Source organism: Molothrus ater, chromosome 7 (assembly GCF_012460135.2).
Source record: "Molothrus ater isolate BHLD 08-10-18 breed brown headed cowbird chromosome 7, BPBGC_Mater_1.1, whole genome shotgun sequence".
Taxonomy (NCBI): domain Eukaryota; kingdom Metazoa; phylum Chordata; class Aves; order Passeriformes; family Icteridae; genus Molothrus; species Molothrus ater.
In genome coordinates, this window is record NC_050484.2 from 19249447 (window position 1) to 19273986 (window position 24540).

The following is a 24540-nucleotide window of genomic DNA, read 5'->3' on the forward strand; positions in this document are numbered from 1 at the left end:
GCTCATACCACAGCCTGCACATGGTTGAATGCCACAGGGCCACAGGACTGCTGACTGGCAGTTGAAGGCTGGGGTGGACCAGTCCCAACTCTTACTGGCAAGCACCTCCTGAAACCATGTGGTGCCAGCAGCCTTGTGTGCTGCTGCTGTTGGTGCCTTCCATGTGAGGGGCACTGGACTGCAGCCAAGGGGCTCCAGTGGTGGGAAAGCAAGTGCTGGAGCAGAGGGGAGGGTGCTGCTGCTAGGCAGGAGTGCCTCGTTCATTTCCTTTGTGGAAAAGAATGACCAGTGTGCAATGTGACACCTGTAGAGCCGGCTGGCAAAAGTCACAGCCAGTCTTGAGCCCTTTTAGTTCAATTCAATGGAAAGCATCATCATTTCACTTTCCACATAGGTGCTGTGCAGAGTTTATATCGTGCTGTTGAAGCCATTCTCTCTCACCAGCCAACCCAGGACTATCCCAGACCACCCAGAAAAGCCATTTGGAGCACAGTATACAGCTGAGTAGCAGACTACACAGACTGCATCCTAAATTCTAGAATGTGCACAGGGAACCTTTGTCTTTGATAATTTTTTTCACTTTTATGATTCCTGCCTTTGGCTAAATTCCTTTGAAGCTGAGGCTATGCTACACATAACTCATCTAAACTAGCCCCATTTAGCCTTTGTTTCTGAGTAGTATCTTATTTATAGCAGTTACAGCTGTACTTTCATTGTCTTGAATAATTTTTCACCCTTAACTCATTAAGACATAAACAATTACTGCCTTAGTACCTTAGATAAACAACTATGGAAATCCTGAGGAAAACGTTTGGGCTCTCTTTTGGGCTGATTGGTTCATGCTTGTTTCATCAGGTTTTTGACAGTGAAACATTTAGAAGGGGGAAGCATCTTGGACCTGAACCCAGAAAGACATTCAGAATTTGAACCCTCTGTTGAATGTATACTGGATCAGAGGGTAAGCAAAGAAATGGCAAGGATGGAATTCTTGAGGTAGATATGAGGAGTTGACAAAGTAAAGTAGGAAAAACAAGCATTTGCAAGAGAATTGCCAAACTAAAAACATTCTGGAACCACTACATTGTCAGGTAGCAACATTTGGCACATTTACTCAGTTTTGAAGCCTGTACTTTAACACTCAGTATTTCTCCTTGAGCTGTGTTCATGCATGATGGTCTAAAACAGATCTTTTGCTTCTAGAAAAATGCAAAGCTCATTTTGTGTTAATCCTATGAACAGTGGTGAGAAAGTATGTCTGCATTTGCCTAAATACTTCCTTCATTTATCTTTCGTTTTAAATACTGCCCCACAATGAAAAACACTGAGATTCAAAAAGGTGTTTTTTCATTACCCTATTCAATAGATAAATTGTACAATAACTTGTGAAACTTCATTTGCATTAGTATGGGGTTTTTTCCCCACAAATCAATCAGAAACTGGTGCTGTTATTTAACGATGTCTAGCAGATCAACACTGTCAGCTAGGTTTGCTTCCTCTATGATGCCAAGTTTATTTTGGCTTCTAAAATAGTAGCTGACATCACAAAAATTAAGCTGGAAATTACTTTCTCCTTCATTTATTAAAAAAGCTACTCAAACTAATGTTTTATACAATTTACAATAGCTCTCAAAACCATTCAAACTATTTAAAGAAAGCAATTTTTTTCAATTGTTAAATTCCTTGTGTTAGATCATTAATGTATCTTATGATTGATAGTCTAAAGACAAACTTAACAGAAGATCTCCTTTATGAAACAGGTGTTTCTCAAAATCCCCAAATAAAGTTTGCAGATTTTTTTCCCTAAGCCTCAGTTATTGGGAAAATATCTGTGAGTCTTTCAGAGAACAGCTCTAGTCCTCTATTGGGTTCTTGCCACAATGAACATCTGCTCAGTCTATAAATTAATTGCTGAAAACATCTTGTGCTTCTAGATGATCCAGGCAATCATAACTGTTCTGGGTTACTAGAGAACATTACCATTTTTCTCACACACACAGGCACACATCCCCCCTTACAGCACACCATAAAACACGAACAATTCTTTGGCATTATTCTTAATGTCATAAAAGAAACTTTCCCTCCTATTCAAGTTATAGGAGTAGCACGCTATTAGGTTCCCCAGATGATTTAAGCAGTACTTTTGTACTGTGATAGCTTGAGAACATGAAGGATGCCTTGCCTAGCTGACTGGAAATGTTCTTTATCTTAAAATCAAGAATCCTTTTATCAGTCCTGGTTTGCCAACAACAGAGTTTGTCAGGCAGTTGCAGTGGGCAAAGTAGAATTCACTTTAGACAAGTAACAATAGCAATATTTCTCTTTCTCACAAAAGGCTCACCAGACTCAAATTTCACCTACTTGCTCCATACTCAAGGTCTCCCATTGTTCTTGGCTATATTGGGGTTTGTCACCTCAGCTGTAAATCCTCTGTTCTTGGAACTCTCAGCTCATCAATCAGAAATCGTCTCATTTTAACACTATTTTTAACCTCTACAGATGCAAGTCACTTTCCCCAATGACACTTTACATAAATCTCCTTTATTTCCTTTCAGTTACCTTTCAAACCACTTCCTGGTCTCACTGACCATCCAGGGTTCTGCTGAATCTACCACTAAGATCTTCCAGAAATAACAGTACCTACATTTTCCAAACAAACCTGGAAGGTTATTAATTGACTTATTTTGGAAAGAGAAGAAAGGGTGCTGTCCCTCCCAAATAACAGATTTCTAGATGTCATCAGAAGAGCTAAATATATACCAGTCCATAATCATTTTGACACAGCTGGCAACTCTTAGTTGTCATCTGTCTTCATTAATCATTTTGCAAGAAGGTGGGTGTGGTGCCCAGGCATGCTACACCTTTCCACATGGGACCAGACTGCAATAATACAATGCTATGGCTTTCTTACTGCCAAAAAAAAATTTAAAAAAGGTAAAATTTGGATTCTTCTGAAGAATTTTCAGGTCTGTTTCATGTTTCACTAGCAACTTGAGGAAGACAAGACATACATACATCAAGCCTCTTCCTTGCCTAGGATATAAGTGTTCTCATATACCTTTGAATTTAGAAGTGTATCTGAAGGGAATAGTTGCAAACACATTGTTTCTGGTGACACAAACAAACAGGCATGCCTGGTTACACCACAGTCCGCCCAGGTGCACAGACTTACATCACAGTCATGTTTTCCCCACACACAACGTATCTTTAGTCCCACTCCCCTCTCCCACTCCATAAGACATCTGTGAGCTCCTTCCAGTTCTACTTCTCTGCCCCATCCCTACCTCTGGTCCTCAACCTCTTTCATTAATCATTTTTAAATAGCAAGTACAGGAAGAGTTTGGTGAGTAATTAGTTCTCTAAACTTTAAATTCCAAGTAAGCAACAGAAGTGTCAAGATACTGAAGAGCAGCAGATTGTCACACCACAAGTCATGTGGCTGCTGCACTGCATCTCCACAAAAATTATCTACATTACTCACACTCGTGAGGGGGTTGACTTGTCGTGATCTGTCATCTGAGATGCAAATATTTATTGATGGCACAGAAGTATTCCAACTTCTGGTTTTATAACTCATTCTTTTAATGCTGTTAAGAGGCTTTGGAATGCCAAATTCACTCAGCTTGTTCTGCAGTAGGACCAAAAGAACTTACATTTTATCATTATTTTGTTTATACCATAAATAATCCAGCTGCAGAAGAAAGATCTCAACCTAGAACTACAAACTCAGAGCTGAAGCACACTCCACTAGTGTGCTATTGTCATAAATAAACCCTAAGAGTAAAAAGTCCTTCATTAAAATGACAACAATTACAAGAGAAAAACTTTGTAAGTATTTTTTCTTTTGTGTCCTAGATAACATTCAGGTGTCCAAAAGCATTATTACAATCCATATTTTTAGTGAGTTAGAAAATTTATTTCTTTCTAGCCGAATAAAGAGGACACATCTCTTTGGTGTAGTGCACTGCCACTCCTCCACTCACAGGTCTTCATGCCAAGCATTATCCCATGCCAAATGTAGAACAGCATCAGCATTTCCTTCTGCTGGTTTTTTACTTTTACACAGCCTTATTAGACACAGGCAGTGATGCAATCATCGAATTATTGTTCAGACCTTTCTCAACTGTTCATGTGCATTAAGTTCCCTTTATAGACCGGCATCAGAAAACATCCCCTCAAAACAGGCAAATAATCAACTCTACTATTACTACTGTTATTATTACTATGCTTTCAATACAATTTCTGAGGTAAGAAATGAGAAAGGAAAATGTGTATGACTCTTCTGGGAAGACTGTATATGGATAAACAAGGTGATACGATTAAAATTAAGATAGCCTGACAGTTTGCATTTTGCAACCATGAAGTTTCTTTTCTTTCTTTTAAGTAATAAGCTAGAAAATTTCCAGTCAAGACAATAGTCAAGAAGGTCTTAAGAAGCAAAAAAAAGATTAACTCTTCAGTGGCTGTTACAGCTTAGAGCTTCTCACTCTGCATTAAGTTCTAAAAACTTCTTGCTATCTGTGATAGTTCTCACTAAAAATTTTTTAGAATCAATAAGCAGTTACTGTAGTTATGTCCATATCATAAAAAAAGGATCCCAGGCCCCATGATAGATTACTCAAAATAATCAGAAAACACAAGCACACTAAGTTTTAATCCTCTACTTGACTATAATATTCAAATTTAGACCTCCTGAGATCAGGAGCCTCACTCTTTCAATGTCAACAGCAAAACCAGACCAAAATACTTTTCATTACTCTCCTACAGGCCAGAAGTGTGGAGGGTCAGAAGGATGCAAGGCTCACTCCTGTGATTAAGTATCATGGTTGGTAACCACTCTTCTGTAGGCAAAGCTGAGAGGGAACATTTGCCAAGCCTTCAATTAAAGAAAGCTCAGTGAATGGAGGCTGGAAGAAAACATAGGGTGGATCCAATGAATGCACTGCTCATTATGCAAGTGTACTCATTCAGAGGCCTCTTTATGTCATTCAGTATAAACAAATACCTGCAGCAGTAGCAGGCAAGGCAAAAAAGCCTTGTTGTGAAGCAGAGTGGCAGACTTATTGAGACAGTGATGGAGGTCATCATTACAACCTATTTTAATATCAACATGTACACCTACCCTGTTGTACTCTCTAAATCACAAAATCATCACATGTGGAACAACCATTGTCATCATCATAAGGAAGACACTTTCCTTTTTCTGTTTGTACTCAGAGCTCTCAATAGCTGCTAATATTGTTACTGTGGCAGTGACTATGGAATGCCTGGGCTCGCATTAAACTGCCTATCACACAGACTGACAGCAATGCAGTTGCAGCACACTGCCTGCTAGGGCAACACCTGAATACTGCTGCCAGGCCACCCTGACCACCTGCAGACAGCAGCTACAACCACTGCACAGATGTTTCAGACCTTCTTCTCCACCATAAAGCAGCTTTGTGCAAGAGCAGAACTGAGGCAGGACACAGAAAAGCTGTCCACAAGGTGTGTACCAGCAGCCTGTCACCGAGCAGCAGGCTCAGGCTTCAGTCACTGTTAGAGCTGTTCTTGTTAAAGGGACTGAGGGAAGGAGTAGCAAGGCTAGCATGTGGTCCCTTTCACTGCTCCATCACCCTGCAGAATGCAGGAGCACTTCTTGCTCTGTGAAAAAAGAACAAGTCATTCTAGTGACATGAAATGTTAACTAACCTTCCATGTGTGAGGATTTTCAGACAAAATTAATACTTTTTGGCTGCACACAAACTACTAGTCCAGAAGAAATGGAAGAGGGGGGAAAACTTGGCACTTAGTCAAGGAAAGAAAAATGCAGTGCAAAAAATATTTTTTTTACATATTTATATATACAGGTAGAGATAGAGTTGCTTTGCTTCATAATTACTAAAACAGCGACCTAATTACTAGATTAGATTACTATATTACTAAAATTCCATGGATACACATGACCATGCATAATGTCATAAAACTTCTGGTCTTTCACAGAAGTTGTATGCTGGTAAAACTCAGCAAAAGTTGATTTCTAATTTATATTGGCAGAAAATCAGACTCAGGACATTTGAATAAATGAATTATATTCAAGTGTAATGCAGATCCTCAAATCAGTTCAACCACCCTCAAAGACGCTGTAATTTACACCTCCTGCAGACCTTACTGTTTGCAAATAACCTGATAAAACTGAGTGAAAAAACTCTTTATGCATGTAATACAGTTTCACAAAATTAATGCTCTTTTTACATTAAAGAAAACAAATGCTAATGTTGGAAGACCAACAACTACCCTGATGTATGGAATCCAGGATGCTCCACAGCAAACTCTATGAAGTCACTGGGATGGGAGCATGAAAACCCCTGACCCTTATTTTTTCATGTATGACTTAGGATTTACCAGTCCATGTGCACCAGGCAGGCCTAAAGCTTTGCAAGAGATTCACAGGAGCCCCAGGTGAAGTTAATACAAGTCTGAAAAAGAAGACAAGATGCAAGTGGTAATATCTGGATTCTAAGGACTGTTTTTATATATGAAGATGAACTAATCTTGCTTTTTATTTCAAATTTCTGCATTTGAACAGGAAGGTAAAATGTTGGATACTAGTGCCTTGGCTCATCATTCCAACAAGCCTTCCCGAAGACAGAAACCCACCACCACAAATAAACAAAAAAGTCCAACAAAGTCCATAATATCACCTTCCTATTGTGGTCAAGGTCTCAAGTCAGCCATGGGTATTCAAGGGAAGCAGAGGCCCTGTGCATATTGTGCACAAAACACTGGATTATGGAGGACTGAAATCCCAGAATTGCTTTATGGACCACATAGCTGGCAACGTCCCTGCTTTGACAGATACCTCCTCTCTGTATAGAGCTTCTCAATGTGCTGTGCTCCAGTCTGAGAGCTGGAAGAGGATGGCAGATTATTTAGCAGATGTCATTTTCTTAGTCAATGCACTTGGGTTATTTTCAAACCATTTAAAAAAATATTTCCTGTAACAGATACAGGACTTTACAGAAAGAAAATGTCAAAGAAGCTATGGTTTCTTCCTGATAAGCACATGAAGGGTTTTCAGTTGAGGATGACCAACACATTGTTTTTCCACCAAACTGAGAAAGATCCTTGATAAAATTAGGATCAACTTGAAACCCTTGAAATCCTTAAGAATAAGTGTAAAAGCAGATCCTTCAAGGGAAATTTGAAGTTTTCTTTCCTTTGAAGCAACTTACTTAAGAGGTTTGTTGTTAGTATTTAAAGCTCTAAACCACTCAGGTGTTACACCTGAACTATTGGGGAAACAAGGCCAAACACAGGGAATACTCCTGTGATGGATGCAAGCAGCTGGGCTCTCTGCAAATCTCGGAGGCAGCTCTGAGTGGAAGAGTAAGCAAGATGAAGTAGTGTCCTATTTCTGCCATCACTCTTCATCTTTGCAACTGAAGGTAAATGTCAGGCTAGAGATTCCAACTCTTGCCATCTCTAACAAACCATCAGCCTATTTTCAAAAAAATCAACCTGTTAAGAGGCAATTTTACACAGTACCTGTTAAGGGGTAGTTTTTTCCTCCAATAAAACACAAAACAAACAAACAAGCAGAAAAACACAATGAAACTTTCTGTGTATCATGCATGATACAAACTGGCTAACTCTGGTGAGAATAGAATGTGTGATTCTGGAGGCTGGTTATGCTACAGAGATCTCATTTTTATCTCTATATCCTTGTCTTGTAACCAAATCTATTTATCAGTGTTGGCTGAAAGTCAGGACATCTGCTCCTGATGAAATTTTGACATTTCTAACTTTCCATTTCATTCCAAACTGGAAGAAAATCAAGTATTTTTCATGTTTCCTGTAAATGCTCTAGAAAATAACAATTCCAGATTAGCACACATGACAGTACCTCTAATTAGGAGAAAAGATATGTTTCTTGTGTCAAGTATCACTGTTTCATTATCACCCCAAAAAGTGACATTTCGAAATATCTCATTTTCTAGAGCAGTCAGTATTTTACATCCACACCTTACAACTATTTTTTGATGTAAGGATATTAAAAACAAAATAGAAAAAAGCACATTGCATCAGAGTGATATGACGCCACTGTGGCATATAAATTACTCTCTGTCACACACATATAAAAATATATTTTCAACTATGCATTTTATTACCAATATAAAGAATTACTGAACGTGAGACTAAAGACTGCCTTCTCTCTTTTTTCCCCTAAGTCTGATCTATTCTTATTATCCTGAACCCAAAGGGAATAAAAGCTTTTCCAGTAAAGCATGTGATTTCTGTTTCTGTTGTCTAAGCACCTCTTTCCATGAATTTTTTCAAACCCAAAATCATCTTAAAAATATTGCAGTGTTGAGAAGAAAAAAACTTAAGTGGAACAAAAGTATAATTATCCTCAAAATGGCCTATTATAATCAAATTTTGTGCTGTAGGAGACTCAAAGCATTCCTCCTAGAAGGGGAACAGAATGTGTTTATTTCAAAGCAACTCAGACTTCATTCTGGGTACCCATAAGTTAATTCCTGTCTTAGGTAGAGGAGGTCCACATCTATTTATCAATTTACATCCTGTCTGCTCACACACCAGACTACAATAAAAATCAAAAGATCCATCCTACAGAAAATGGGAACTCCAGATGTCCATTCAATCAAATGTTACGTGCTCTGCCCTGATTTTCTTCTGTAAGCTTCCAGTAAACTTCAACTTAATCCTCTCCTATTCAGTTTTCCAACACAGTTTACAAACTTCATCCAGACACAGGTCTCAGGAGTGCCCTGGAGGCCTGCACCTCTGCCATTCTGTGAGGTTTGTGATTTCACACAATCACCAAGGTTGGAAGAGACCTCTGGAGATCACCAAGTCTGCTGGATCAGAGCAGGACTATGCCCATGTTCTCCAAGTACCTCCACAACTGGAGACTCCACAGCCTCCCTGGGTAACCTGTCCAGCGTTTCACCACCATCCCAAGAAAAAGTTTGTTTAAACAGAATTTCCTGCATATTGATTACTTATTGCCTCTTGTCCTTTCACTGTACACCACTAAGAAGAATCTCTGTCCACCAGCACTCCCAGGACTCCATCTACAGTTCAATTTGTCATCATCATAACAATGCAATCACTGTTAATTTAGTACAAGTGTTGTAACACTGGGAAACGTTTGGCACCGGAACTACTGAAATATTTTCAGGCTACTTTCTTATCATATCAGTTCTCACCCTCCTCTCATACCACTGTGTGGGAAAAATTGACAGATAAGAATCAACCACTCAATTATTGCTTCAATACATACACAACACGTTTCTGCTTGTGGTCTAACCATCTGCATTTCTTTTTCTCAACAGTTTCTTTCCAACATGATGCCCATAACAGGAATTAATTATACCCAACTGGACCTGATCACATCATCCAGCAGCATGCTTTGGACAACTACAAGTATTGAAGTGGAAAAAGGTAATGGACAAATGCAGAAAATCTTTGAGAAAAGCTAATGGATAAATGCAGAAAAGCTTGTCATCAAGCACATATTCATGACCCACTCATTTCCTAGAACTTTGTTTTCAACAGAAACAACTGGTCTTACCAGTTGTAAGGGGGATTCTGGTCCTGACAAAGCACTGGTCTCATCTGCTATAGCAGAGCTCGGGAGAGCTGTAGCCCTGATAGTCAGCTGATGAGAGACTGGAGCCCTCCAGCTCCCCAGCTGCACAGGTCTCCTGCTGGTTGAGAAGTGCTACCTGAGTTCACCCACCACTCCAAAAATTTCTGAGCTCACTTTCATTTCATGTAGATTTAATTTTGTCTGCTTTGTCACACTGTAATGCCCACTGGTTTACACTAGCATTCCACATTTACACTGCCCACTTACAGTGTTTCAGCAGTTGCCATATCAAGGCTAATTTCTGTACACCTTAAGCACACACCTTGTTTGAGCAGTCCCCTTAAAAAAAGCACACCAAGCAGTCTATAACTATGGAGGCAACTGTGTCTCAGCAATACATACATCACACAGTCACAACAGACAGGAGGAAGAGCAAGCAGAAGGGATATCACAACACACCACTCTGATCTTCCTTTCACATTACTTCTGTGATCAGGGACTGCTTTTGAGTAAGCTCTTTACTTTGAGCTATAGATCACAGTCTTATTTCAAATAAGCGATTCCCTGCCACTGAAGGAAAGCATCTCTCATTAGTCTAGGCAGTTTAGCTCATTTGTACCATTTCAAGGTAGACAGCATTGGTACAAAAGCAGTTTTCATAGTTTAAAGTTCTGTCAAAAACCTTAGGAAAGTATGAACTGAGAGTAGTCTTCACTTCCACTGTCTTCTCAGTGAAAAGACAGGAGTCCCACAGACATGGTAAACAGCAGTCCCAATTAAAGTTCAGGTATCTGAACTTCCTCAATGTCATATAGAACTGAAATCAGTCAGGAACAGAGGTGAAAAGGGACCGAAGAGATCCCAATGCTGAAGTGAGGATTTCAGCATCATTTTTATTAAATCAAAATTAAGCCTTTTTCTCTTTCTGCTTGCAGAGCTAAAAAATACTAAGTTTACCTCAGAGGATGGCAAATGGGCAGTGAGTAGATTTGATGACACCACATGTTATGTTATTTCACTACTGATAAAAATAGAACTACTAGCTTTTGCAAATGATAAACACTACTGAGAGCACAAATACTCAAATAGCCTCAAGAACGTAAGGTTTGATGCCAATGAACACATTCCAAACTCTGACCTCTGTTTGTGCACCACTATTCACTATAGCTAGATTTATTTATTTTAATATAGTACTATAGGCTATTGCCCTCATCCATACAGGAGAAACCAATACAGTGAAGATATTATTAAAAGGAAGCTTCTACTGCACTTGCACTGCAAAAAAATACAAGTGATTTAGCTATTTTGCTTTAACTATCCTAGTGTGACCTGTGAGCACAGAGAAGGCTTTTCGTCACTGCAGACCAAACTAATGTGCATCATTTATAATATTAAAATGAGTTTTAGGTTAGTGAACCTGAAAGTTATTTCATTAATACAAGGTAGTCTGGAGACCCTTAGCATTTCATTCCTCCCTGTGCAAAACATAACTTGGATTAATAGCCAATATACATGACATGGTTAACGGGATGTTACACTCCTTTACAATTCTTAAATTTTCTTACTAATTGTACAATTACCTTGAGAGTTAAAATTTGATTGTGCTACATCAATAATAGTTACATGAGGCTTTACAATTGCTCAGAAACATTAAAGCTTAACAACAGCAGAATTTGCTATGAAGAGAGGTATTAACTACATAGGGGAAAAAAAGTACAGTTTACTCTCTATTTTATGTGCAGAAGTCACAACTTTGTGTTACAGTTCCACCAGAAAACCATCTCTAAGATTTCAACTGACTGTGCTAAATACTCCAGTTCTCTCACCCTGGCTGCAGTTTGACTAGTTCAGAATAACCAGAAAGGCCAGAAACTGATGGACACCATAGGGTGTAGAGTTGGTCTTCTGTAAGGACTATGTGCTAAAAACATTTCCTCCCAGAGGACAGAAGTTCTCAGCCCATCTAACTGCCAGAAACTTTGCTCGCCTTAAAGCAAGACATTAGTGATTCCTCCTGTTCCAAATAATCAGAGATTCACATGTTTCATGGTCAGAGACCCTTCCTTTCCCTTGGCTGTCTCACAAAATCTGTAAGTGCCCAGTGAGTGAAGGAAGTCACTCACTGGGCAATCCAGGTGTTAGATCAACAACTCCAAGGAACTGTTGATACACATCATATGCATCTCACTGCCCATCAGGTGTCAACCACAGTCTTAAGCATACAGCTGGATATTATATAAGGTTACATCACTTACAAAAGTTATATAGTTTTATGCTGTAATTTTAACTTTCTTCTCAAAACTCCAAGACCCTCTTGAGACAGGCACAGAAACACCACATGCTAATAAACTATCAGCCTAGGGCAGGCATGGGATATTTAACAACTTGAGAAAAAAGAACAGACCACCCCCCAAAATACAGTCAAATAAACACTGTTCAGCTCAGGCATCAACCCTGTTGACAGGAACAGAGATAGGTTTAAGGGAACAGAATATCCCAAATGTTAATTTACTAAATATTTCATATGGACTAATAAGACACTGGTCTGCAGATGCTTAGAAAGGGGCAGCATACCAGAAGCTATTCTTTTTCCAAAAGTAAATCCTTGGCAAACACCTATTAATCAGTGACAGAGGCAGAAGTAGGGCAGCAGAAAGAGACATAACACAGGTAATTTGGATCCAATCGCGCGATTGCAGGAATCCAGGCAGGAACCAAACTGGAGTTGCTACCAGTAACTGGAACCTGCACTCAGACAAAACCCCACTAAACGTGGCTCTGCCTCACTAACAGGCTCCCAGCACCCACTAGTGACCTGTCACTGAAACCTTTCCATTGGCAGAGCTGTGGTTTAGCTGTCACACTTCTCGCACGTGGATATTTTAGGAATCACTTTTAATGGCATTCTCTTCTGGAGCTCAGCACGCATTTCCCATTTAACTCCTAATTTTAAGACCAACACTAACGCACATCTGTAAATGGTCTTATATGAAGGACATTCAAATAGCGTGCATTTTATCCACTCCACCTTCTTTTAAAGGAACACTCTAAGTCTCTGTGTGAGCACACAACCACATTACACAGCAGAGATGTGTACCAGCCAGCACTGGTAGCACCGGTGTGCATGAGCATGCACTGCACTGGTCTGAGCTGGTAAGAGGCCAAGACAGACAGCAGCTCTCCAGGTAAAACAATCCTTTTGTTGGGAAATGTTAGTCTGTAAGTATTAGTGGCTGAAGCTCAACCCTGAAACCCTAGGAAACAAAAAACTGGTTATATAAAGAAAAAGATAAATGACAGAAAATTAGTAACTTAAACACATAGAAATGAATAGTACAATCAGCAAGCTATAAATGCATTTTAAAGCTATTTACTGGTAAGGATCTATTGTTACTTTTTAAAATGAAATTGATTTAAAGTTGAAAAGAAATAGTTTTTTAGTTATTTTATTTACAGGGTCTGTCTTTTCATATAAGTTAGCAATTTCAATATCCTATTCAATTTCAACAGAATTAAACATTTAGTAAATAGCAATCAAGTAAAAAGAAAAAGCCCTATATGTCATCTTATGAAAAAAAATAAATTATAAAAAAAAGGTAAAGAAAGAACTGAGAAAGTTTTTGTCAGAACACATGCACCCAATTACATACAAATGAACTACACCTGAATGATCAGATGTTGCCTAACACATAGGGAAGTAAGCAAAAAATCTATAAATATTACAGCCTGGAAAAAGGTTTTGACAGAAAGAGCCATCAGTGCCCCACCCAACCACTCCAGATGAGGTTCTGGGCCGCTGGAAGTAGAGGAAGTTAATACAGTCACTTCCAAAATTTGTATCCTGTCTAGCCTCTTTTTTGTTGTAAAAAAAACACCGATACTAGGTGTCCTATGGAGTAAAAAAATAAAATTTGTACATATACACTAAACACCAGAAACACTCATAAGACTGTATGTATTGCCATCTGAATGAATTTTTAAAGGTAGGAAAAAAATATATATACATGCTCATACAGTCATTGTATCATGTCACCCAGACTCACTAGGTATTCTACTGTGTCATACTAAATGAAAATCAGCTGAGGTTACCTCTGAGACTGAATTATCATTACAAAAGCAGTTTCGAATAAAAGCCATGAATTTCCATATGCTCAGTGTCTACAGTATCTTGATTGGAGTAGTAGTAATTGATGTGGCTGGCTCAGCTCAAGTCAGTGCAGCTGGAGGGCTGTTGCTATATATAATCAAGCTATCTCTGACCTTATGAGCCATTCCATCAACTGCAGAATATCAGCATCACCTTTGAGAACTGCTCCCCATCAAGGCTGGATTACAATATAAGCAGTATAAGTGGTTTGCTGGTTCACTGAGTGACTTCATTAGATCTGAGCCTAAACTGCTGCTTACAAGATGAGGGAAATAAAATAAAGTGCAACTACAGTGCAAAGATGAAGTATGAGTAACTTCAATAGGTGAGCCAAGTGTAAAGAAAGCAGTAATATCAGGCTGCTTGACTCAGAAGATTGCCGGACCACATCAGAAATCTGTTTTGCCAGGAATCCTTTTGGAGAATTCAGTCAATTTCTCTTTTGAGAAAAGTCTCTAAAACAGAAGTGTTACCCTCTTGCTTTGTGTCCATCAAGCACACTGACTGCTGAGAGAATACAGTTTCTGTATAAGCACACACTCCTCACAGAGGAAATGCTTAGGAGTTTAGGAAAGGATGCTGCTTCTGAGCAGTGAGGTCTAGCACAGAGGGAGAAGAGCCATGGTATCCCATAAACAAAAGAAGAAAAATTGTATTTACCCAGAACAACAGGTGTTTATTTATCTTTTTTAGGCCAATCAAAACTACAACACCCTGCTCTTAGTAAGACCAGTTTCAATTCAGCTTTAAGCTGTCTTTGCCACAGCAGAACTGGAAAGGATCCAGGGAGACAGAGACTTACTATTGAGACTTATATTACCTTAAGGCATTGTATAGTACAGGGGGTATCCTTAATTGTTACATGCCTTTAAAAAACATAGTAAGACACACAAAATGGATACATACTCAGGGAAATATGTTCCACATTACTCACTGCATTGCTAAACTTCTGCCATCTTCCAAACTACTAGGTAACACTATCTTTGTGCTGAGTTATTGTAATTTTCTAAAATGTACTTTGTGTTTAAAGAAAGACGAACTAGAAGGAAGGGAAAAAAGGCTTTTAAAGTATTTTAACACCTCACCATAACTACAATAACCTCAGCAGATACATCCACTAAATCTCATGGCTATGAGGTTGTACCTCAGACCAAAGCTTATTTTGGGAGCACTCATCATCATCAGACCCACTTGCTGAGGTGACCGAGGATACCATTAATGTTCTAATCATTCTTTTCCATTCATTCAAGAGGGCTGGTCAGGGATAGCAGGACAAGGAAATCAATAAAAAAGTAACCCATTTGAAAGGAGAAAAAAAAAAAAAAAAAAGTAGCGTCTAGCTTATCTTCTTGGCTTGGTTAGCTGATTCACCAAACCAGTAACAAACAACAACAATCTTCCTAGGATTAACTCTGTAATTAATGCATGTATATGTACAAAATTTCCAAGTTCTATCATTTCGATACCACCTGCAAATATGTACACACAAATACATATGTATATAGAATATAAACATAATATCAACTTTCAGCATTGCAAGTTGCATCCCCCAAACATGTCAAGAACTTTGTAAGCAAAGACATGTAAAGTCCACCTCCCCCAAACTGTATTTGTTACAATTGTGAGGATTCATGACGTTAGTAACCCTTCCTATGAAGCAGAGGAATAAACCATACTACTACAGCAGCATAGCAGTCAGCTGCTATGAAGCAGTCTGAAGATAATGGATATAAAATGCATCATCAGATTCTTAACACCTTGCTTACCTACCAGTGTGCAGAATTACAAGAGCACCTGTATTAGAGTTAGGGTATCTTACAAAACAAAATAGACAATACATTGATGTTACAAATACTACAGTACAGTCATAGATCTAAAATAAATCTGCGAGTTCCTAAAATGTGTCACAGAATCTAATTTTATTTCTTCTTTAGCTGCTATCACCATAGCTGCTAAACATCTGTAAGAGTATGTTGCAGGATGCAGCACATACATCAGTCATCCACAACTTGAGTTTAAAAAACCCCCATGTTTTAATATAGAGAAGAAAAAAAAAAAAACAGTTTTAAAGATATTCCTCTCTTCCCCCTTCTAAATCATGCATAATTTCAGATCTTTAATTGATGATGTGCATGAAGGATTTCTGTAGCTCCCAACAACCAAAGCAAAGAAATCTGAAAAAACCAATTAACAATAAGCAATAATAAAGCTTGATCATTCAAAGTCATACACAATCCCCCTGCTTTCATCAGTGGAAACAGGTTCAGTTGCTTTTGCCCAGCCTGCTGTAATAAAATGCTCTACATGAAAAATCACTGTTGTACCATGCCATGTGGATTAATCCCACACAAAACAGCCTGATCCTACTCTCACAGGGGAGTTATGAAATTGATTTTACTTTTAAAAGGAAAAAACACATACCTAAATAACTGTTAATAAAACATCTTTGGAGGTCTCTCACCTACAATCAGGTTAGCAGAACACATTTCTAGATATAAATTTCAAAATCTGCCTAATGAATACAAGAGAATTTAAAAAATACTGGTATTCTCATCTATATGCATAATTAACACTTAAAAATATAATGCTTTGCAAAATTAAATATTAACCAGAGTAAGTGGATACAAACTACTACATAATCAGAGTAGCTTCTACAATCAAGCCACCTCAAGATTAGCAGAAACGTGAGTTAAACTTGAGGCTGAAACTGTATCTCTGACTAGCTGTTCATCCATCAAACACAGTCCTGCTGTGATGCTTATTGCAGTTCAGATGACAAGAGATGCAATATCATGCACCCGCTTTCAACACTCAGAAGTACACACCATACAGATTGCAAAAAAAAGATTAATTATTTGACATAATCTAAATACTTGTAATTGCACTCATTACTCCACTTGTAACTATACTGCAGTATTTAACTCAATTGCTTCGATTAACTTTTCACAACCTCAGGTTTTCAGGCAGATGACAATTTTTGCTGTTCAGTAAATCTGTAAAACAACACAGAAGATAACAACAGCCTGTGACAGCTTATTTTTCAAAACAAATATGGTTCTCTCAACCAAGCTAGGAATACAAGCTAGGAATAACCAGGGAGAGAGAATGCTTAGGAAATTTGAAGTAGTACCTGGCAGATAAGCTCTTTTATCATTTTTAAAGTATCTTTACAGCCCTTCTCTGGCATGTAGTAACTACCGGTCTTTCTTTATCTTCTTTGACTACCCTAATAGCATGCCAAAGAAAACAACACTGAAAACACGTAGGTGCTGGCATAAGGAATCGCTCTTTTGTTCTCAGCGGCTGAGGGAGCAGCACCTTTGTCAGGCGGCGCAGCAGCGAGCGCAAGCGAGCACCCACCTGGCTTCAGCTGCCCCCCGTGCCAGGCGGCCCCTGCTCAGCACCCGCTCGGGAGCACGCACAGAAAACACCGTCCCTGCCGACCGATCGCTAGTCGGACGCCTTATGTTTAAATATACATATATACGTATTTATGTATTTGTGAAACGTGGTTTATGAGTTCAGCAGCCTCGAAGAACGGTGAGTTTGGTTCAGAGATGAACAGCGCCTGGCGCGTTTCATCACTGAGCTTCCACATTCCGACAGCCCCAGGAGTGCTCCCACACTCGGCATCGCTCACCGACACCATCTGCACTGGCCACGCACAGCTCTGCTCAGCTCACCAAGAACTGCCCCTTCCCACGTGAGGCCCCACGCTGAACAGCCGAACAGCGGAACAGCTGCCGGCCCCAGCTCCCGGCCGCTCCCGGACCCAGCGCGGGCTCCTCTGCGGAGAGCGGCCCTGCGGCGGGGGCGCGGGCAAACTCTCCTGCCGGGACCACTTCCCACCGCGGCCGGCCGCCACTCTTCTGGCGGAGCTTCCGTGATGGGGGCGGACAGGACCCCGCCGCAGCCCGTGGGTCGCGGGCAGGCGCCCCGATCCGCACAGGTGCCGGAGGGCCCGTTTCCCCCGCCCGCCGCGGCCGGCGCAGGTGGCGGGAGGGCTGCGCCCATTCCCGGGCAGACCTCGCCTCCTAGCGCCCGCGCCGGGCCGCGCTGCAGGCAGCGGGAGCGGCGCGCCGGCTGCCTCTCGAAGCCCTCCACCTTCCTGCATCGGGCCCGCTACGTGACCGACCGAGGGGGCAGGGATAACGCAAGGGCCCGGTAAGGCCGGCAGTGCAGCGGCGGCGGGGAAGACGCCGGGCTGACAAAGCTCCGCGGCTGCCCTTGGGCCCGCCCAACCCACCAAGCCCGGGGCGACGCGAGGGGCTCGGCGTTACCTTTCGAAGAGCAGCCGGATCATGAAGATGCAGAAGGCCAGGGGGAAGGCGAGGTAGAGGTCCTCCGCCTGCGGGAAGGCGGCTTCCTCCGTGCTCTGCAGGTCCGCCCAGGTGACGTTGTGCGGCAGCCAGAACCGCTCGTTCCAGAACCAGGCGAGGATCCCTGCCATCTTTGCTTTGTCTGCCGCGGCGCCCCTCGCTCCGCTCCGCTCCGCCCGCGGCGAGGCGCGTGTGAGCGGCTGCCGGGAGAGAGGAGGATGGAGGCGTGTGTCAGCCCCGCAGCCGCGGATGATGCTGCCAAGCGCCGCCGTGCAGGTTCCCCGCCCGGCGGGGGCAGCGGCCGCCCCGCCTGTCACACGGCCGCGCCGGCACCCATTGGCTCCCGCCGCTGCTCGGGGCCCCGGCCGGGCGGTCCGGAGCCGCCTTCCCCCGCCCCTTTCCCCTGCCGAAAGACAGCACCGGAGCCCGAGACCGAAGTGACGCGGCCCGAGCGAGAGGGACCCCGTCCCAGGGGCAGTCCCGCGGCCGGGGCCCCGAGCAGCAGCGCTGCACCCACCGGGGCAGCCTCCGCCTCAGCGCCGGCCCGGGGCCCGCCGGCCTGGCGGCTCCGCGCCCTGTCACCCACCCGGCCTTTCGCCGCCCAGCCGGGGTCCCGGCGAGCCTGAAAGGCTGTCGCCCGGCAGGAGTGGGCAGGTGGCAGCAGTGAAGAGCCCTCTATGAATTCTGCGTAGCCACGTGGGCCGGGGTCGGTTTCCGCAGTCCGGTCCCTCAGAGTGGCTCCTGCCCGGAGCGCTGCTCCCCGCCCTCTCTGCTGAGGTGTTTAACCGGGAACGGGACTGTCCCGGGTGAAGGGCTCTCAAACATGCAGTGACTTTACTCTGGACGCGAGTACAGCAAACACATCTAAATGTGGCACGGAAAAGCACACGACTCATCAGCAACAAGATTGAGGTTAGGACTGTAGCTTTGCATTCCTGACTAAAAAAAACCTCTTTCGTTTTACGTAGATTTTTACCTCTGATTCCTTAAATCATTGCCATGTGTTGCTAGAGATATGCTGCAAGAGGAAAACTACAATTGATTTGACTAAACTTTATAGCAGGCTTTACTATAGCTATTGCCACAGGACTGTATGTATGGTGGTCCTGGCACACACAAAATTACTTGAAGTAGTAGCTCCTGTAACATCATTGTTTTTCTGCCCTGCCTCAGTTTATTTTAGATACCTTCTGTTTTCTTCACTGTGTCATCATACTTTCCATCAGGCTATTGAATACTGAGACCCAGACCTCTGCACATAGTTCAGAGTTCTATCATCCCACTTTTATGTTTTATGCTAACTTGCTCTTTTTACCCCACTGGCTCTATTTGCCCTTCCTGAAAAATTAATTGCACAGCTCCTCATTTCTGTGCTGAATAAAATCATAAGTCAAACATAATGCTGTGGAAAACGCCGCATCAATTTGAAGGAAGCAAACAACTTCTGTATATGGAGATAATTTCCATCTAGGACATTTCAGGGAAGTTTCAGGAAATGCCTTGGCAGGATGGCTGACAAGCCATGCAGGTAAACCTGCCAGTGAATGTTTTTGTTTTATTGATGAGACAATTTCCTAAGTGGCTGTATTATTATTCCAATTTAGTTCTTGTGGTTGCTTCTGGGGAGAGAGTACAGTCTCTCCTTCAAATTGTCTGGAAAAAAGTGTGAGTTCTAGCACCACTGCCAGATCTGCCTGGTCCCAGCTCTTCCCTCATTTTGTCTCAGGATTCTTCTCTGACATGACCTGTCAAAATCCAGGGCTTTGCTGGAATTTCAGTTCAGAGGGAAAGCAGACCATGAGTTCCACATCCCTAATGAAGTTTTCCTCACATAAAAATAAGATTTTCTGAGCATAAGAAAACATTTATTCGCTCAAATCATCAAGAGTGCTTTTATCCAGTACCAAAAAATTGCCTATCCTTCTTCCTTCCAACTTCTGTGCCTTGTCCTCACAGTCATATTTCGTCTCTCTTCCAGCTGACCTAGAACTCCGAGAACTCCTAGAATTTCCCCAGGGAGCTTGTCTTTCATCACATTCTCACTTACACCTGAGCTGGCTCCTGCACGTACACATACACCTCTCAAATCCTCCAGATCACTCCATTTTCTCAATGGACGTGCACATATGGAGGTATAAGGAGGTATAAGGAGGTATAAGGGCACATCCTCAGAATGACCTCAGAAGCATCAACTTTGATTAAAAGTTCTTTAGATATTGTTTTACTATCTGTCAACGCACAGATAACCATTTACTTTGTTAATAATTGTGTTTATGGCAAAGCTATTTTTAATCAGAGAATCGGTGTCATTATCCCATAGCTGAAGGTGACCTGTCTTTTTGCAGCCTATTTCAACATTCCAATCAGTTTTAGAAGTACATTCAATATACATGTCTGTTCTCATTCCAATAAGGTAATTATTTCCCAGTCAGTACTGAGAATCACAAGCGCTGGTGCTTAGCTTTACTTATGTACAAATAAAGGAAAGATCTTTGCAAAATGACCTAGCAACAGTAATCTGATGATGCAGAAGAGGTTAATTCCTGCTGCACAGTTAGTGTAATTGACTTCTGTCTCAGACTGAAATTATGTTAGGACAATAGATCTCTAGGTGAAAGTGAATGACAGTTTGGAAATATTTGGAAGGATGACCAATTAAAAGCTTTTAATTGAATTCAAACTGTAGCTGTAGCCAAGGTATGACTATGGAACAAGAATGCCTGAATATTGTGCTTTGAAGGGAGATATTACCACGGTGTTTTTCTTTCCTGCCCCCCACAAAATGGAGCCGAGTAGAACTTAAAAAACCGTGGTCCCATATCTTGAAGGAACTTACTCCAAGATAGTGCTAAAACCTGGCTGTCCTAAAAGAAGGTAAAGGGCTGAAACTAAGAATGTTTCCTCAAAAGCCCAGCCTGGGAACTTTTTAATTACTAACAAGAGTTAGTACTAACTAAACAAAACCAGATACATGGATTCTGCAAAATTTACTGAACTTATGTTACCATTCCAAAAAGGAAAAAAGAAAACTGACAGCCTACACATTGCTAGTTCAAGACCTTGAGCCATATTGCTGGCCACCTGGAGGAGTTTGTCCACTAAAAGAAGAGAAGCTGCAGAAAAACCTCTTGATTTTAAAGATTTGCTGAAGATTTGAAAGTAATCAGCCATTTAAAAAAAAATCTCATTTAGTCTACTGTATTTCTAGAGTAGCATCAGGCTCGCACATAGGCAGCTGTGATAAGACTCTGGACCAGTCTCTTTAATGAACTGGGTAGTACAGGTGCCAATAACACAATCCACTGAGACTTCTTGTTACCCAAATCTGAACTCCTAAGCAGAAGAGATGGCTATGGTTGATGCTTGTAAAAGCATTGGTGCCAGTCCCATTTCCATAGGTCAATGTCATTAGACTGCTAATGATGTGCCAAGCAGCATGGCCAAGGACTGCCCGAGTGTTGTGTGACTGCTCTGTGCCCTTCTGGGGAAGATGAAGGACCATGGGCACAGGGGAAGTGGCAGTGCAAGTCATGGCAATGAGCTGCCATTCTTCTAACATGTCTTCTACCTGCTGGTCCCAGCAGCTTTGTGCTCCCTTCTAGCTTCTTGTGCTACTAGCTTTGCCAGCTTTTCTAATAATTTCACCTAAGAATCACACTAACAGAACAGCGGTCTTCATTACAAAACCTATGCCAGGCCAGTCACATCAGTCCTGACTGCTGTGTGGGGTTGTGTTAGTCTGAAGAGATCAGTCTGGCTTCACCCAATCCCCACACAACATGCCCTGAATCCAAGTCACTAACAGCTCTGTGTACTAGCACTGAAAATACAGCAATACAGAGGTGTACCCAGGTTACATCACTTCACAGCCCTCCAAATGTTTTATCTTGGCAGACAAGCAAGTTTTGTCACTTGGAAAGACATGCCATGGTAATTAGTTTGGCTGCCATGGAAAGATACATGGACAAATAGCTCTAGCTGAAAGAAAAGTTTACAAGCCTTAGGATGGTTATTGCTTTGTGCTGAGCTGAAGCAGAACTGCCCTGTGAGGACAGCTCAGAAGGAGAGTAGAAAGCAGGGATTGCCTGAGTCTGTATGTCTCCATGCTTCATTTGTTTTCATTGTTCACTTTGATTTGGCTTCCTGCTCTAGATTTCTGGAGAAAGTGTGTGAAAATGTATGTCCTAATTATGATACCATCATAGTTCACTTAATTGCAATGTTACTTAACTACCCAAATGTATTCCATACTGAACTAGGCCCACTCAAACTACAGTAAGAGTAGTCAGTCTTCCATACCAATTTTAAATAAATTATCATGGAAAAAAACCTTATAATGAGGTTTGCACAACTCAGCAAAGACAGGCAGCTGGAAAAAGTGCCGGTTTTATCTTAAACTAGGTACACTGTGTCACATTTCAACTGGCTCTCCAGAAACATCTGCTTCATGCCCATTCATGTGGCTAGGTTTGGGCTATAGAGTCACATTAAAATTTACTTAGTAAAGGGACTTTTCAAACCTGCATGACACCAAAATTTATTGTATACTGAATGTATCTTGTTTCCCCAGCATCCAGACATGCTCCATGGGACTGCAGACTTTCAGCAGCCAGGCCTTGTCTCCAGTGCTCAGTGAAATTTGGGCTCTGACCAGCCACACTGGTGTGCCCGACTTGTCAATGAACATGCAATCTGGAGTCTCTGCCAGCTTTGTGTCAGCTATGAGGGGACAGACAATACCTGGCTCTCCATGCAATGGGAGCTCTAATCTAGCATAAAAAGTCAGCTACTGCAATGCTGACCTGTCATATCACTTACAGGGAATTTGCATTGTCAGTGTGAACTTCTGTGAGATCAGTACCTCCCATGCCGTGGCTGTAAGCTCCAATCCTGTCAGCCTGGCAGTCTTTTGCTGTCTTATTAAACCCCAAAACTCCAGAAATTACTGTCAGAACTAAATTTTCTTATTCTCTAGTCATTTTCAGACAGCTTCCAAGGTAATTACATTCCGCTCAGAAGAACATTCACCTGGTCATCCCAGATTTTTCTTCAAAGCTCATTTAACATCATTGTCACTATGTCATCTGGCAGCTACTTGGTAATACTTTGTGTTCATATCTGAATATAGACAATGCTATTTAGTATTTGGTTTTAAAACCCCATCTAGATGTAAATTACTATTTTCCTAGGAGCTGGGGTACAGTTAACAGCTAGCAATAAATTTGTATTTTCTTATCACAGTTTTAAATATCTTCTTTATGAATTTCACTATACTTATGTCACAGCTGTACAGAATTTTATTTTCACCCAAAATATACATTCGGGTTGACTGAAAATATTGCTAAATTAATGCTGAAATTATTAAATTAACATTTTAATTTCCACCAATTATCATGTATATATTCTGACATTTTTAAACCGAAACATCCGTTTTTTTATTTCATAATGACATTGCAAGAATAAGGTTGTTTCATTTTTTAATGTGACTTGGAAGTAAAATATAAATCAAAGGACTGGGTAAAATCAGACACACAATAATTGTTTGATACAAGTTTATCTTTAAAGCTCTAGATAGTAATTAAAGATTCCCTTAGCTTTACTGACTGTGTCAAAATTCTCAAGATTATAAGTCACACATTATCGCACTGAAATCAGTTAAGTGGAAAAGATACCAGAAAGCAGAAGTGGTAACTCAATGGGCCACACTTCCTGCTGGGGTAACTACCACTGTTTATGCTCTGTAGAGAACGTGACAACTTACTGTGTCCTGTAAATACAGTCCTGACTCCAAAAATGGAACCTGGCTATCTTATCTCCTCCCTCTGATACAGGCCACATCTATTATGGGCAGTGACACAGTAGATTAGTTAGGCATGGCTTTAAGCATTTTCTGAATTGCCAGTATAATACTCTATTTCTGTTTTCTCTGGACTTGTGGAGAGGCAAAACCAGAGAACAACACTTTGTCTTTTACAAGTTTAGGGGGGATAATTATTCAACAGAAAAATGAGAGTACCTTCATCCCAGCTATGAAAAAGGGGTTGTTTTTGTTCCTCCTATGAAGACAAAAAGCACAAAAAAACTTTGTCTGCCAGGTTATATGTATAGGTACTATATTATTACACAAAACATTTTATTTACACCTTGATTTAAATTTTGTATTTAGTCTTTTACCAGTGTCATCATTTTACCTCTTCCTATGGATAACACTCCTCCAGTTAATGGCTGCAGCCCATTTGTATTCTTCAGAGCCTTTGTCTCCCTCTTGATACCCAAAGCTGCTATCCATCCTCCAAATCAACTGGTCAACCCAGGCTAATAGCTGCTTTGTGTCCAGGCACAGCAGCATGGGCACAGAAGCAGAATCTGTTCAGGGATTTATCTCTCCTTCAATTTATTCGCAGGTGTAGGGGAAAATCCTGGTGTGATCAAGGCTCCTCCTGCTCCATAAAATGAGGCTGATTCTAAAGTGACTGCATCAC

General features: G+C 41.3%; 1 protein-coding gene across 1 annotated transcript in view; it reads right to left on the minus strand.

The window, feature by feature from the left end:
• Positions 1-18310, minus strand: part of CERS6 (ceramide synthase 6) — a 99049-nt gene extending 80739 nt beyond the window's left edge. Inside the window, exon 1 of the mRNA XM_036386701.2 lies at positions 18020-18310. Within this exon, the coding sequence (XP_036242594.1) occupies positions 18020-18189 (170 nt within the window). The 5' untranslated portion in view covers positions 18190-18310. The remainder of the gene's footprint in view (positions 1-18019) is intronic.
• Between the last annotated feature and the right edge of the window lie 6230 nt (positions 18311-24540).